Below are 12,714 nucleotides of genomic sequence, written 5' to 3'. Positions count from 1 at the left end.
GACACGGGTTCGTGCCCCCGTCCGGGAAGATCCCACGTGCTGCGGAGCGGCTGGGCCCGTGAGCCATGGCCGCTGAGCCTGCGCGCCCGGAGCCTGTGCTCTGCAACGGGAGAGGCCACAACAGTGAGAGTCCCATGTGCCGCAAAAATAAATAAATAAATAAATAAAATTGTTACTATTTGCTACCTTCAAAAAAGCATGTGTAACATCCTTGTAAATCTGTGGACCAGGACATTACCATGGTCTTGAAGGCCCTCTGTGCTCTTCCCAGATGCCAGTCCCCTGCCTCTCTCCCCCACCTCAAGGTTACTATTGTGCTTATCATTCTCTTGCTTAAAAAAAAATTTTTTTCCCCAAATACACATGTACCCTAAACAATACATAATTTGGTTTTGTATGTTCTTGAGCTTTACAAAAATGCTGTTACCTGTATTTAACCTTCTGTAACTTTATTTTCACTCACACATCTCTGATTTTTATCCAAGCTAATTTGTTGTCACTGTAGAATACACTTCACTGCAGTGTATTATTCCAATGTGCACATGTACTGCAGTCGAGCCATTTGCTTTTTCTCAGGGAACCAACTTTTAGTTTGGTTGTTTTCCCATTGTATCTCTTGTTTTCTATTTCATTAATTTCTGCTCTTGTCTTAGTTATCTTCCTTGTTCTTCTTTTTAGAGTTATTCCATTGTCCATTTTCCCAGGACCTTCTTTTTTTTTTTTAAATAAATGTATTTATTTTTGGCTCCCTTGGGTCTTTGTTGCTGTGTGTGGGCTTTCTCTAGTTGCCGCGAGTGGGGGCTACTCTTCGTCGTGGTGCGCAGGCTTCTTATTGTGGTGGCTTCTCTTGTTGCGGAGCACAGGCTAGGCGTGCGGGCTTCAGTAGTTCTGGCACATGGGCTCAGGCTCAGTAGTTGTGGCTTGCGGGCTTAGTTGCTCCACGGCATGTGGGATCTTCCTGGACCAGGGCTCGAACCTGTGTCCCCTGCACTGGCAGGCGGATTCTTAACCACTGTGCCACCAGGGAAGCCCATCCCCCCCATTTCTTGAGTTGGATGCTTAGCTTATGGATTTTCAATCTTTCTAATGTAAACATTTTATAATCTTTCAATCTTTCAATCTTTCTAATCTTTCTTTCAATCTTTCTAATGTAAACATTTACGTTCAGAATTTCCCTTTAAATACAACTACTGCTGCATCCCATAACTTTTAATATGTAACATTTTTTGTTATTATTCAGTTTTAAGTGTTTTCTCATTGCCATTGTGATTTCTTCTTTGCCCTGAGTTTTACATAGGCATGTTTTAAAATTTCTAAGTGTGAGGATAAATTCCTTTATGTTTTTGTGGGCAGACAGCATGGTCTGTATGATGCCAGTTTTTAAAAATTTGTGGGAACTTGCTTTATGGACTAGCTCATGGTGAATTTTATTTTTTTAATGGTTAAGACGATAAATTTATTTTATGTATATTTCACCGTGATAAAAAAATTGGGGAAAAAAAAAGGGATTGAAGTTCTGATACACGTTACAACATGGATGAAGTTCAATAACATCACGCTAAGAAGCCAGTTACAAAAGACCACACATCATATATTCCATTTACATGAAATGTCTACACCAGCTAACTCCGTAGAGATGGTGCAGTTTGGTGGCTGTCGGGTGCTTAGCAGAGGAGCTGCGACTGCTCGTGGGCAGGAGGTTTTCTTCCTGAACATGTTTCAGAAACGGCAGAGGTGGTGAACCTACAAAATGCCACTGAATTGTTCAGTTTATTTTTTTTAAGTGGTCAAAATAGCACATTTTATGTTAGGTGTACTTTACACCATTTTTTAAAAACCCTATAGAACCGATTAAATTCAGGCTGACAACCTGCACAGAAGGTGCTGGAAGGGGCTTTGCTGCCACGAACACAGGCCCGGCCGGGCATGCCCAGGCATGACCTCGAGGCTGCATCTCTGCCGTGTGTCCCTGTCTGGCTACCGCCCGTCAGACCCGCCAGCATCTGCATGCGGTCCTGACCTGGGTCAAGGGTGCCATTTGTCCCACCAGCCTGACCCTTCTCACTCGCCCGGCCTTGGCAGTGAACACCAATGCCCACGCAGGTGCCAGGATCACGCCTGCACCCGGGCCATCGGGGGACCAGCGCAGGGCTGTCCTAACTGCCCAAGGTCATTGTCACTATCGAGCTGGATGAGCAGAGCCCGGGAGAGGACGCCACCCCCACGCTCCGCCCACCCCACGCACCACCGGCTGCCGCGAGGCTACTGGAATGTTCCAACAAAAGCGAGTGGCCCGGAGCTCGGAGCTGCCCCTGGTGAGCATCTCAAGGACCTGCTTGCGAGTGGGGATGGCCCCACATTCTCCGCATTCCGCCTCGGTGATGCAGCCCCTGCCCACGCGTCACCCCACGTCACCCTCCAGCAGAGACCCCGTGACCCCCACGACCCCAGGAGGGCACCGCATCGGCTGTGCCGACCCCCATCACCATCCCCTACGTGAGGCCCCAGACAGGCGTCCACGCGGGGATGAAGCCAGGAGGGAACCGAGTCGGGGACAGAACGGACAGGCCCGAGCCCCTCGGGGCGGCACTGCCAGGGCCCTGGCCTGAGCTGATGGTCGGGCAGCCGGAGACCGAGATGCAGAGATGCTTGGGCGACCCCCGTGCCGCGGGCCAGCACGGGCTGCTGGCGACGGCTCTGGGCAGACAGACAGCCTGTCACTGTGGTTGAGAGCCATCAAGGGGGCAAAGAAACGAGCTGGGGGACCCCTCGTACAGAGCACAATGGAGGGGACCCTCCTTCCAGCAGGAAGGTCTACCTTATTTTATCCTTTTATGTGTCTGAAAAGACAACGTGAACTATCAAAAGTGTGCCCCTTCTGTGATACGTGGGTACCCCGGGGTGGGGGGTCATGGGGAGGGGCACCCCGCGGGGGATGAGGACTCCTGGGAGGCCCACCCGCCTCTGAGCCCCCCACCGACGAGCTCCTCTCTGGCCACCTGGGGCTCCTGCGGGTGGGCTTCTGCTCATGGGGTCTGCTCCCAGCTGGCCACACTCTCCACCCCCCAATGTCCTGCCTTGAGCCACGTCCTGGCAGGTCCAAGGGCTGCTCACAGCGAAACCACACATGCACACAGGAGCCTGCTGTCGTGGACGGGGCGGGCGGCAGCCAGAAAATCTTACCCATGGGACTGACTCACCCCACCCCCCGCCCACCTTCTCAGGGTGACTTCCAGGCCTCAGAAGCTCCAGGTTCACCCCCCACCTCTAGCTTTATCTACCACTGGCGGACATCTGCCTCCCAGCCAGGACGCACTGGGACTCCTCACTCTCCCCCCAGCCTTCCCAGACCTGCCCGCACGTCCGCCCCCACAACCACCTGCTGGGGCAGCACCTCCCGCCAGCCCCTGGGCTGCTCCGGCCTTTTCAGACTGCCTGCTCCACTCCCGCCAGGACTCCACCATTGGGATGTCTCCATGGCCTTGCTGACTGCTCCTCCAGGGTCCACTGTTCTCTTTGGGAGACCCCAGGGCCTGGCCCTCATCACTGGCCACACCCTCCGTGGCCTCAACAACCTCCTCTATGCTAAGGGCTCCCAAATCTCTCTTCAGCCCCGATTGCTCCCCGAAATGCAAGACTCACGCACCCAAGTGCCCACTGAACAGCTTCACTGGGTCTGACGGACCACAGACTGAGTCCGGCCTCTGCTCAAATCTGCGCCCACCCCACACAGGACGCTGCTGGCACCCAGAGGCTGGGCCCAGGGACCTGATCCGGAGCCCACCCTGGGACCCCTGCTGGCAGGAGGCTGAGCCAAGTCCCCCTAACTGAACAAGCGGCCACTGTGGTCCAGAGCCCCTCAGCACCAGGCCAGGGCCCGAGGAGGGTCTGGTGATTGGTGTAAAGTTTCTCTATGCCCAGTGGGGGCCCTGCCCTGGAAGACGAGGCGGGGCACACTGTTCAGGGTCGGGGGCCTCCGGGGCGTGGTCAGAAGCTCTCCTCTGACCCACAGCCCCTGGGACTCTATCTTCAACCAACAGACCTGCCGTGGAGGAGGAACGGATGCCTCCCTGGGGGGCCCAGTAGGGACTGGGAGGGGCCGATGACCAGGTCTGGGGGTGGCCGCAGCTGGGACAGACACACGGGAGCAGTGTCCAGCCATCCCACCCAGGGCCCTTCCCGCCAGGGGACATCAGGGCTTCTCCTGGGCTTTACCTCATGGCACCACTGACCAAGCCGGTACCCTGTCTGATGGTGGATACACCCCTAGCCAAGGGCGAGGACACCAGTGAAAACCCCACACGAGTCCACACCCGCTGCCCACTCTGCTTTCAGACTCTTCGCGAGGAGCACCGAAGCCTCGGGCCACCCAGCTCCATCGTTCCCCGCCTCGCAGAGCAGACATGTCAACCCATCACCGTGACACACGTCATGGGAGAGGCGGTACTCACTGTCTTCTCCCGGACAGGGCATGCCTGGCTCCTCGGGGATGCCAGGGAAAACGTGAAGGATGAGCCCTTCGTCTTTGCGCTGACAGGACAGGCGGAAGGCCTCCATCTGGGAGGACACAGTGCAGGGGTCACCTTCACTGTCCACCCACTTGAGGGTGAGCGGGTGGCCCTGGTGGAGGTGGCACATCTCCCGCACCTCCTCACAGAGCTTGTCAAAGGTGGTGGCGGAGTCCAGGCTGGTGATCAGGATGTCCCCGCTGTAGTGCGCCTTCAGGCGTCCGTGGCCGCCGCTCCCGTCCATCTTGCGGCCGGTCCTGCTGGGCATGGCGCCCTCCACCAGCCGCCGTCAGCGCCGCGCCCCGGACGCTCGGGCCATGGCGCGGGGCCCCAGTGGCCGGGCCGGGGCGCAGGTGGGGCAGACGGCGAAACGCGGAAGGGAGCGCGGCGCGGGGACCTAGGAGCATGGCCCAGCCAACTCCACGGAACTTGGCAGCAGGCGGGGCGGGGCCTCATGGTGAATTTTTAATAAGAGTTTTATGTGAACATGAAAATAATCAGTATTTTCATTACTTTTTAATGATTCATTGATGGAAGTCCATTTTGCCCTTTGAGACTGTAAACGAGACGCGGGCACTGCTATTGTGTTGTTCAGTGTCTGGCGCACAACAGGGATTATGCTGAATGATTTCTCCTTGCCCCTCCAAATCTACTCTTTCACCTCTCCACCCAGCTCTGTGGACCACATCTTTTTTCTCTGGGGTTTCCAGTTGGGTTCAGCTATACCAGTGGGAGTTTGGAGGGTGGCGGGAGAGAGAGATTGGGGTATTTTTCACCCGAGCTCGCTTCCAGCTGGGCTGGATTGGCAATGGCTGCCTGCTTCCTGAAGGTCACAGCTCCTGTCGGATGGCTTTTGCCTGTAGCTACAGCTCTGGCAGTGTAGCTTCCACTAACCACTCTTCCCTTTACCCCGTCAAGCCTAGGAGCTTCCCACTGCTATTCGTCTTGGGATGCTTTGCTGATTTCCATAACCCTGCTTACATCTTTTAAATAGTCCCTTCATTGAACTTCCTTCAGTTCCTCCTTTTGAGTATGCCGTCTCTTTTCTGATAGCATCATGATTGATACAGTAGCATAATGAATGTTTGTTGAATGAATTATGTGAAACCATCACACACACATTTGCACAGAGCAAGAGAGAACCTGGTGTTTGAGTGATGCTCAGGTCGAGTGATGCTGAAGGGTAGAGTGCGAGGGGGCACTGGAGAGAAATAAGACTAGAAAGATGGCAGGGACCAGATCATGAACGACCCTGTAGGCCATGAGTTATGTTCCTATAGGTCTAGTTCCCTGAGAAACAGACTCTGAGATCGATATTTATATGCAGGAAGTTATTGGGGAGATCTCTAGACCACTTAGGATCAACACCTTCGAGACGCAAAGGAAGCGAGAACAAGCAGAGGAGAAATCTGAAGTGCAATGAAGCTGCAAAGGAGGCCCGAGCCATTCCATGGGGAGCTGTGGACCTTTAAGAATACTACAAAACTGTCCTACCTTGAGGCTGCAGGGTAGAAGTCCATGGTCTCTGCCACTTTAAATGTCACACAGTACTCAGGAGAGGGCACAGCCCATGTCCTCGGCCCCAAGGCTGGAGCCGGAGCTGGAAGACCTTGGAGCCTGCGTTCTTCAGCAGAGAGTTACTTTTTTCTCCTTCAGCTTCTGGTGCCAGAACCAGTTCTGGATATGCTTCATCATTTAGCATCATGAAGACCTAGAAAGTGGAATGAGAAGCTGGGAAAAAGATATCTGCTGCTTCCTCTTTTCTTTCCTAAGAGAGGTGATCCCTGGGCAGCAGCTCAGGCTTTTAGAGACAGACTTGGAGTTGGAAAGACTTTTGAAAGCACCCCGTTTAAGCCCCTCTCTTTCAGCAGAGGACACTGTGATCCAGAGAGGAAAGGTGGCCACACAGCTAGTTAGAGGCCAGGACAAGACTAACACCCATGTTTCTGATCCCCAGGCCAGTTTTCCTTTCTTAATTATTCCCTTTGGCCCTCTGAGCTGAAAGGAGGCTGGCAGGCGGGCTCCTTCATCTCTTCCAGCCATGGGGTCTGGCATAGCCTCATGTATGGAACCCCCATCCAATGTCAGGCACTAGAAGGGAGTCTGTGGCAGCTCATGTCATCAATCCCATGGTCCTGGGATGCTAGGATGTGAGAATAGCTTAAGAAGAACAGCTTGCTGAACCAGGAGCTAAGGTGAGGGATGCCGGCCAGGGCAGGTAAGGGGAGAGGCAGCCTGAGGATGTTACCAAGTGCTCACAAATTGAGGGTTGGGGGACGGGGCACCAGCTGGGCCAGGGTTTCCCTGAGGGGTAACTCTTCCCTCCCCCGACACAGGGGAGGAGGGCCTTTCGCTGGACAACACTGCAAGCTGGATCCAGAAGAGCCAACTGCAGCAGGAAGAGAAGGGTGTGGCAGAGCAGAGAATGAGGGCTTTAGGCATCTAGAGAAGGTATCTGTCTTTGGTGGGCCTGGAGAGCTGAGTGAGGTTGGAGACAATCTCAGAAGGTCAGGCTGGCCCAAGGAGGTGGAAGATTTGTGCCATTTGTGGCTTTCAGTTGTCAGCTGTTGGCTGCATGTCCTGTACTTCTTGAGCTTGTATTCAGGAGAGCTTGTGTTCAGGACAGCTCTGTGTGCTGTCTCTGGTGTGTGTGGTCCTAACAGATGTTTCTGAGGAATGCAGAAGAATCTGTAAGCATAGGCCTGTTCCGTGGGCCAAGCCACTGGACGAGAAGGACAAAGGTTTTCATATCAGCATTTGGATAGAGGAAAAATGTGGCAGAGGCTAGGTGGATGCTTTCCCTGATGCTGGAACGCTGGGGGAAAAGAGACTGGGGTAGATGTGAACCTACAGGTCAAGCCTGTGACTGCCTTTCCTTCTCTCCCTCTTGAACCTGTACTATGTCCAGACTTGCAGGGCCTGACTGTGGGACCTACCATTGCGTCCTTTGGAAACAGGAGCCCCTGATCCTCATGCTCAAGGACGAGATGTGGGGAGGGAGAGTGACTGGTGTACTGCTGTGATTAAGTGGTGAGTCTGAGTGGTCACTACCTCTTTCCCTTCCCTAGACTGTGAACCTGGTAGGCAGAAAGGGCAGACTGTCAACACAGTGGGAGGACAAGAGCATGGGTGACAGAGCACTGACACTGCAGGGCAGGAGTAGGCAGATGGGCAGGGAAGGTGTGGTGTCTAGCAGGGAGCTCAAGCCGCTCATTCTCAGCAGGCTCAGTGGGACAGTAAGGTGGAGGCTTTCCGAGAGATGCTCATCCCTGTGTCTTATCCCTCCCTGGCCACACACAACAAGGGACTCGAGCAGGAGGGCTGCACTCAGGCCTAGTGGCCCACGTGCCCCAGCTTGTCCTTAAGTATCTTACTGTCCAGGAAATGTGCAGTTCCTGGTGAGGAGCCCCCAGCTGCCCACCTACATTCTAGAATTGGGAGAATACACCCATCTCCTTGGGGTGAAGTGCTGATTCAGCTGAAAGAGGTCTAACGTTCGCCACAGTGCTTGGGGCACAGTGGAGTAAACTGCAGGCCTTATTAGTCTCTAATTTACAGGAAGAGCATGGTCTTGGGGCCAGACACAGCTGAATTAAAATTCAGACTCTGCCCCTTAGCCAGGCTATGTGTCGGGGCAGGTCATTTTTCTTCTTAAAACCTCAGCACCTCATGTGAAAATAGTGATGTCAGTGGCTATGTTTTGCAGAGTTATTGTGAGGTTATATCACAATATATATATATCACATATTATATCACAATGTGTAGATCACATATTATATCACCAGTCCAGTCCTCTCGGGCAGCAGTCCCCAAACTTTTTGGCACCAGGGACGGGTTTTGTGGAAGACAATTTTTCCACGGATGGGGCTGGGGGATGGTTCAGGCGGTAATGCGAGTGATGGGGAGTGATGGGGAGTAGTAGAAAGTGAAGCTTCGCTCGCTTGCCTGCCGCTGACCTCCTGCTGTGCGGTCCAGTTCCTAACAGGCCACCGACCAGTCCTGGTCCGTGGCCTGGGGTTTGGGGACCCCTGATCTGGTGGCTAAGACGCCACACTCCCAGTGCAGGGGGCCTGGGTTCAACCCCTGGTCAGGGAACTAGATCCCACATGCCGCAATTAAGAGTTCGCAGCCCACAACTAAAGACCCTACGTGCCACAACTAAAGATCCCATAGGCCACAGCTAAAGATCCTGCATGCCGCAATGAAGATCCCGCAAGCGGTAACGAAGATCCTGTGCCGCAACTAAGACCTGGCACAGCCAAATAAATAAATATTTTAAAAAAGAAAGCCCCTCTTAGAACTTATTTTCCAATGGCAGTTGATATAAAATAACAGATAAAAACACAAGAGAATAAGTTAATACCAGAAAGAGGTAAGTGCATGGAAAACAAGATGGAAGACAATAAAATGAAAGGTGTCATTTTAAATTAGGTGGTAAGGAAATAACTCTATGAGGGATAACTCTATGACATTTGAGCAGAAAAGTGAATCATAAAATTTAATCAACTATACAAAGTTGGAGAGCTACAGAGATGGCAAGGGAGATTGGATGTTCTAGGCAGTAGGAGCAGCAAAAGCTCTAAATGGGAACAAACTTGGCATGTTTATGAAACAAGAAAGTAAAGGGGGCTGAAGCCCAGAAAGCAAGGGAGAGAGTTCGAAGGTGAGGTAGGAAAAGAAGTTAGGATCAGTTTATGGGCTGTGAAGGCCAGGGTAAGGATTTTAGATTTTATTATTAGTGCAGTGAGAAAACACTGGAGCAGAGGAATCATATATGTAACTTATGTTATGAAAAGGTCACTGCCTGCTGGGTAGACAGTGGGTCATAAAGGAGCCATAGAAGAAGCAGAGAGATGTACTGAAGAATTGTAGTGATACAGCAGAGATGGAGCAGAATAGATGGAATCAGGTTAGATTTTGTAGATTGAATTAATACAATTTGCTTGTAATTTGGATATGGGTGTGCTGAGGAAGGGAGCATTGAGAATGATTCCTAGGTTTTGGCTTGGGCAGCTGAGTCCCTGATGAGGGGACTTTACTGAGATGAGGGAGATGGGAAAGGAACAAGTTTGACAAAGAACTCAAGACTTCTGGTTTCCAGTCTGGTTTGTAAGACTTCTGGTTTGTAAGAAGCTTGGAAGTTGCCACTCCATCCTAACAACAAGTAAAACACTGAACAGACTGAAAAATAAACAGATCCATCAGAGAAGTGAGGTCACAGAGCAAACCACTGCCCCTAAAATTGGAGAGAGAGATAGGCCAATACAGAGCAGAAACCTGCAGGAGCCATTGCCAGGGTATGAAAACCTGAACTGTAACTGATGAATTGCTGGAGGCTCAGTGTGGACAAGTTTGAGAGCTAGAAACTCCAGGGGTACCCAGTCATAGGGGACCCCCACACTTTTATGAGTTTTACCTCCAGTAGCTTGGCCATTTCTCACAGTAAATATTGAAGAAAAATCCCCTCTTGCTTCCAGTAGGGCTGGGGGAAAAGGAACCATTTTGAACTATGCCAGAACATTCTGTTCTTCTTAACAAGGCTTGCCCTAAAGAGAAGTTATTTTACCAGAGTCTAAACTATTGGGGTTTGTTTTTTAGAGACCAACTAACCTGGGGGAAGGGAAATACCCAACTCCAGCCCACTCTGGCCATCCTGTACCACCTAAGGGGTGGCTAGGGGAGGACTGAGAAGCACTTGCGAATTTCCCAGTCCAGAGGCACAGGCTCATTAAAAGACTGACACCTAATCACAGGACTACAGAACAGTTCCTCTCCCCACACCACATCATCACACTACTGAAGGCCTATTTACCGTAGTTCCTTTTACCCAGTATATCATGCCTTCACCAGACAAAAATTGAGGGAATCTGTTGCCAGTAGACCTGCCTTTAAAAAAATGTTAAAAAAAAAAAGTTCTTCAGAGAGAAGGAAAATGATATAGGTATGAAAAAAAAAGAGCACCAGAGAAGGAATAGTGAAGTTAAATAAAGAGTTTTATTTATCTTATTTTTAATTGATCTCACAATAATAGTTTCTTCAAAATAATAATAGCAATCATTTATTCAACTATGTATTCTTACGAATGTATAAATATATGTATATATAATTTATATGTTTATGTATAATTGAAATAAATGACAGCAATGATATAAGGAACGAGAGGAAGGAATAAGGATTATTTTGCTATTATAAGGTACTTGTATTACCCATAAAGCAGTACAGTTGACCCAAGGGTTAGGGGTGACGATCCTCCATGCAGTTGAAAATCTGCATATAACTTTACAGTCCTCCCTCCATGTGTATGCAGATCTGCATCCATGGATTCAACTACTGTGGATCATGTAATACTGTAGTATGTATTTACTGAAAAAAATCCACATATAAATGGACCAGTGCAGTCCAGACTCATGTTGTTCAAAGGTCAACTGTATAGTGTTATTTGAAGGTGGACTTAGATTATTTATAAACATATATTGCAAACTCTAGAAAAACCACTAAAAAAAATTTTTTTTAAGAAATATAACTGATATGATAAAAAAGGAAAGAAAATGGAATCGCTCCTCGGCCTTTTGGCTAAGATCATGTGTAGGAAAGAAAATGGAATAATATAAAATGTTCATTTAAAACCACAAAAGACAGAAAAAGAGTGGAAGACAAAAATAGGAACAAAGAACAGGGCAACCAATAGAAAACCGTAACAAATTAGGTAGATACTAATCCAACTATACCCATAATCACTTAAATATCAATGATCTAAATATACCAATTAAAAGACAGATATTGTCAAAATGGATCAAAAAAAGAACCCAACTATATGTTGTCTACAAGAAACCCACTTTAAGTACAAAGACACATATAGTTTAAAGTAAGTGGATAGACAAAGATATACCATGCTAATACTATTAAAGAAAGCAAGAGTAGCTATTTTAATTTCGGATGAGCAGATTTCAGAGCAAAGGAAGTTATCAAATATGAAGAGGGGCATTCCATAATGACAATAGGGTCAATTCTCCAAGAAGACATAATAATTTTTAATGTGTATCTGCCCAACAACAGAGTGTAAAAATACACAAGGCAAAACCAGATAGAACTTCAAGGAGAAATAGATGAATCTGCTATTATAGTTGGAAACTTCAACACCCCTCTATCAGAAATGGACAGATCCAACAGGCAGAAAATCAGTAAGAACACAGTTGAACTCAACAGCATATCAATCAACTAGATATAATTGACATCTGTAGACTACTTCATCCAACAACAGCAGAATACATATTCTTCTCAAACTCACAGGGAACATTCGCCAAGATAGACCACTTTCTGGGCCATAAAACACAGCTTAACATATTGAAAAGAATAGAAATCATATGCTTGCTCTTAGACCATGATAGACTTAAAGCAGGAATCAATAACAGAAAGGTAGCAGGAAAATCCTCAAATACTTAGAGATTAAACAACACACTTCTAAATAACACATGGGTCAAAGAAGAAACCTCAAGGGAAATTTTAAAATATTTTGAACTGAAAAAATATGATTTATCAAAATTTGTGGGATACAGCAAAGCAACTGTCATGGTTAATTTTATAATATTTCAGCTTGACTGGGTTAAGGGATGCCCAGATAGCTGGTGAAACACTATTTCTGGCTGTGTCTGTGAGGGTGTTTCTGGAATAGAGTAGCATTTGAATTGGTGAACTGAGTAAAGTAGATGGACCTCCCCAAAGTGGGTGAGCATCATCCAATCTACTGAGGGTCTGAACAGAACAAAAAGGCAGAAGAAGAGTGAATTCATTCTCTGTTTAAGCTAGGATATCCATCTTCTCCTGCCCTCAGACATTGGAGCTCCTGGTTCTTAGGCCTTCAGGCTCAGACCAGGGCTTATGCCATGGCCCCTACCTGGTCCTCAGGCCTTTGGACTCTGGCTGAATTATACCACCAGCTTTCCTGGTTCTCTAGTTTGCAGACGGAAGACTGTGGGACTTCTTGGTCTCCATAATCACGTGAGCCCATTCCTATAATAAATCTCTCTAAAAATATATGTTCTGTTTTTCTGGAGAACCCTGACTAGTACAGCAGTGCTTAGAGGAAAATTCATAGCATTGAATGTATATATCAGAAAAGAAAAAGGATCTAAAACCAGTCATCTAAGCCACCTTAAGAAGCTAGAAAAAGAAGAGCAAATTAAATCCAAAGTAAGCAGAAGGAAAG

The 12,714-nt window shown here is 48.9% G+C and overlaps 1 protein-coding gene across 1 annotated transcript in view; it reads right to left on the bottom strand.

Moving 5' to 3' along the window:
• Nucleotides 1-442: 442 nt before the first annotated feature.
• The window catches only part of LOC114898672 (protein kinase C zeta type-like), a 28,793-nt gene continuing 16,521 nt past the window's right edge, over nucleotides 443-12,714 (bottom strand). The window contains exon 2 of the mRNA XM_029228582.1: nucleotides 443-6,219. Within this exon, the coding sequence (XP_029084415.1) occupies nucleotides 4,267-4,776 (510 nt within the window). The 5' untranslated portion in view covers nucleotides 4,777-6,219 and the 3' untranslated portion in view covers nucleotides 443-4,266. The remainder of the gene's footprint in view (nucleotides 6,220-12,714) is intronic.

Source organism: Monodon monoceros, unplaced genomic scaffold (assembly GCF_005190385.1).
Source record: "Monodon monoceros isolate NGI ecotype Baffin Bay Population unplaced genomic scaffold, NGI_Narwhal_1 Super_Scaffold_18, whole genome shotgun sequence".
Lineage (NCBI taxonomy): Eukaryota > Metazoa > Chordata > Mammalia > Artiodactyla > Monodontidae > Monodon > Monodon monoceros.
Note: the sequence above shows the minus strand (reverse complement) of the source record. Positions and strands in the feature narration are given on the sequence as shown.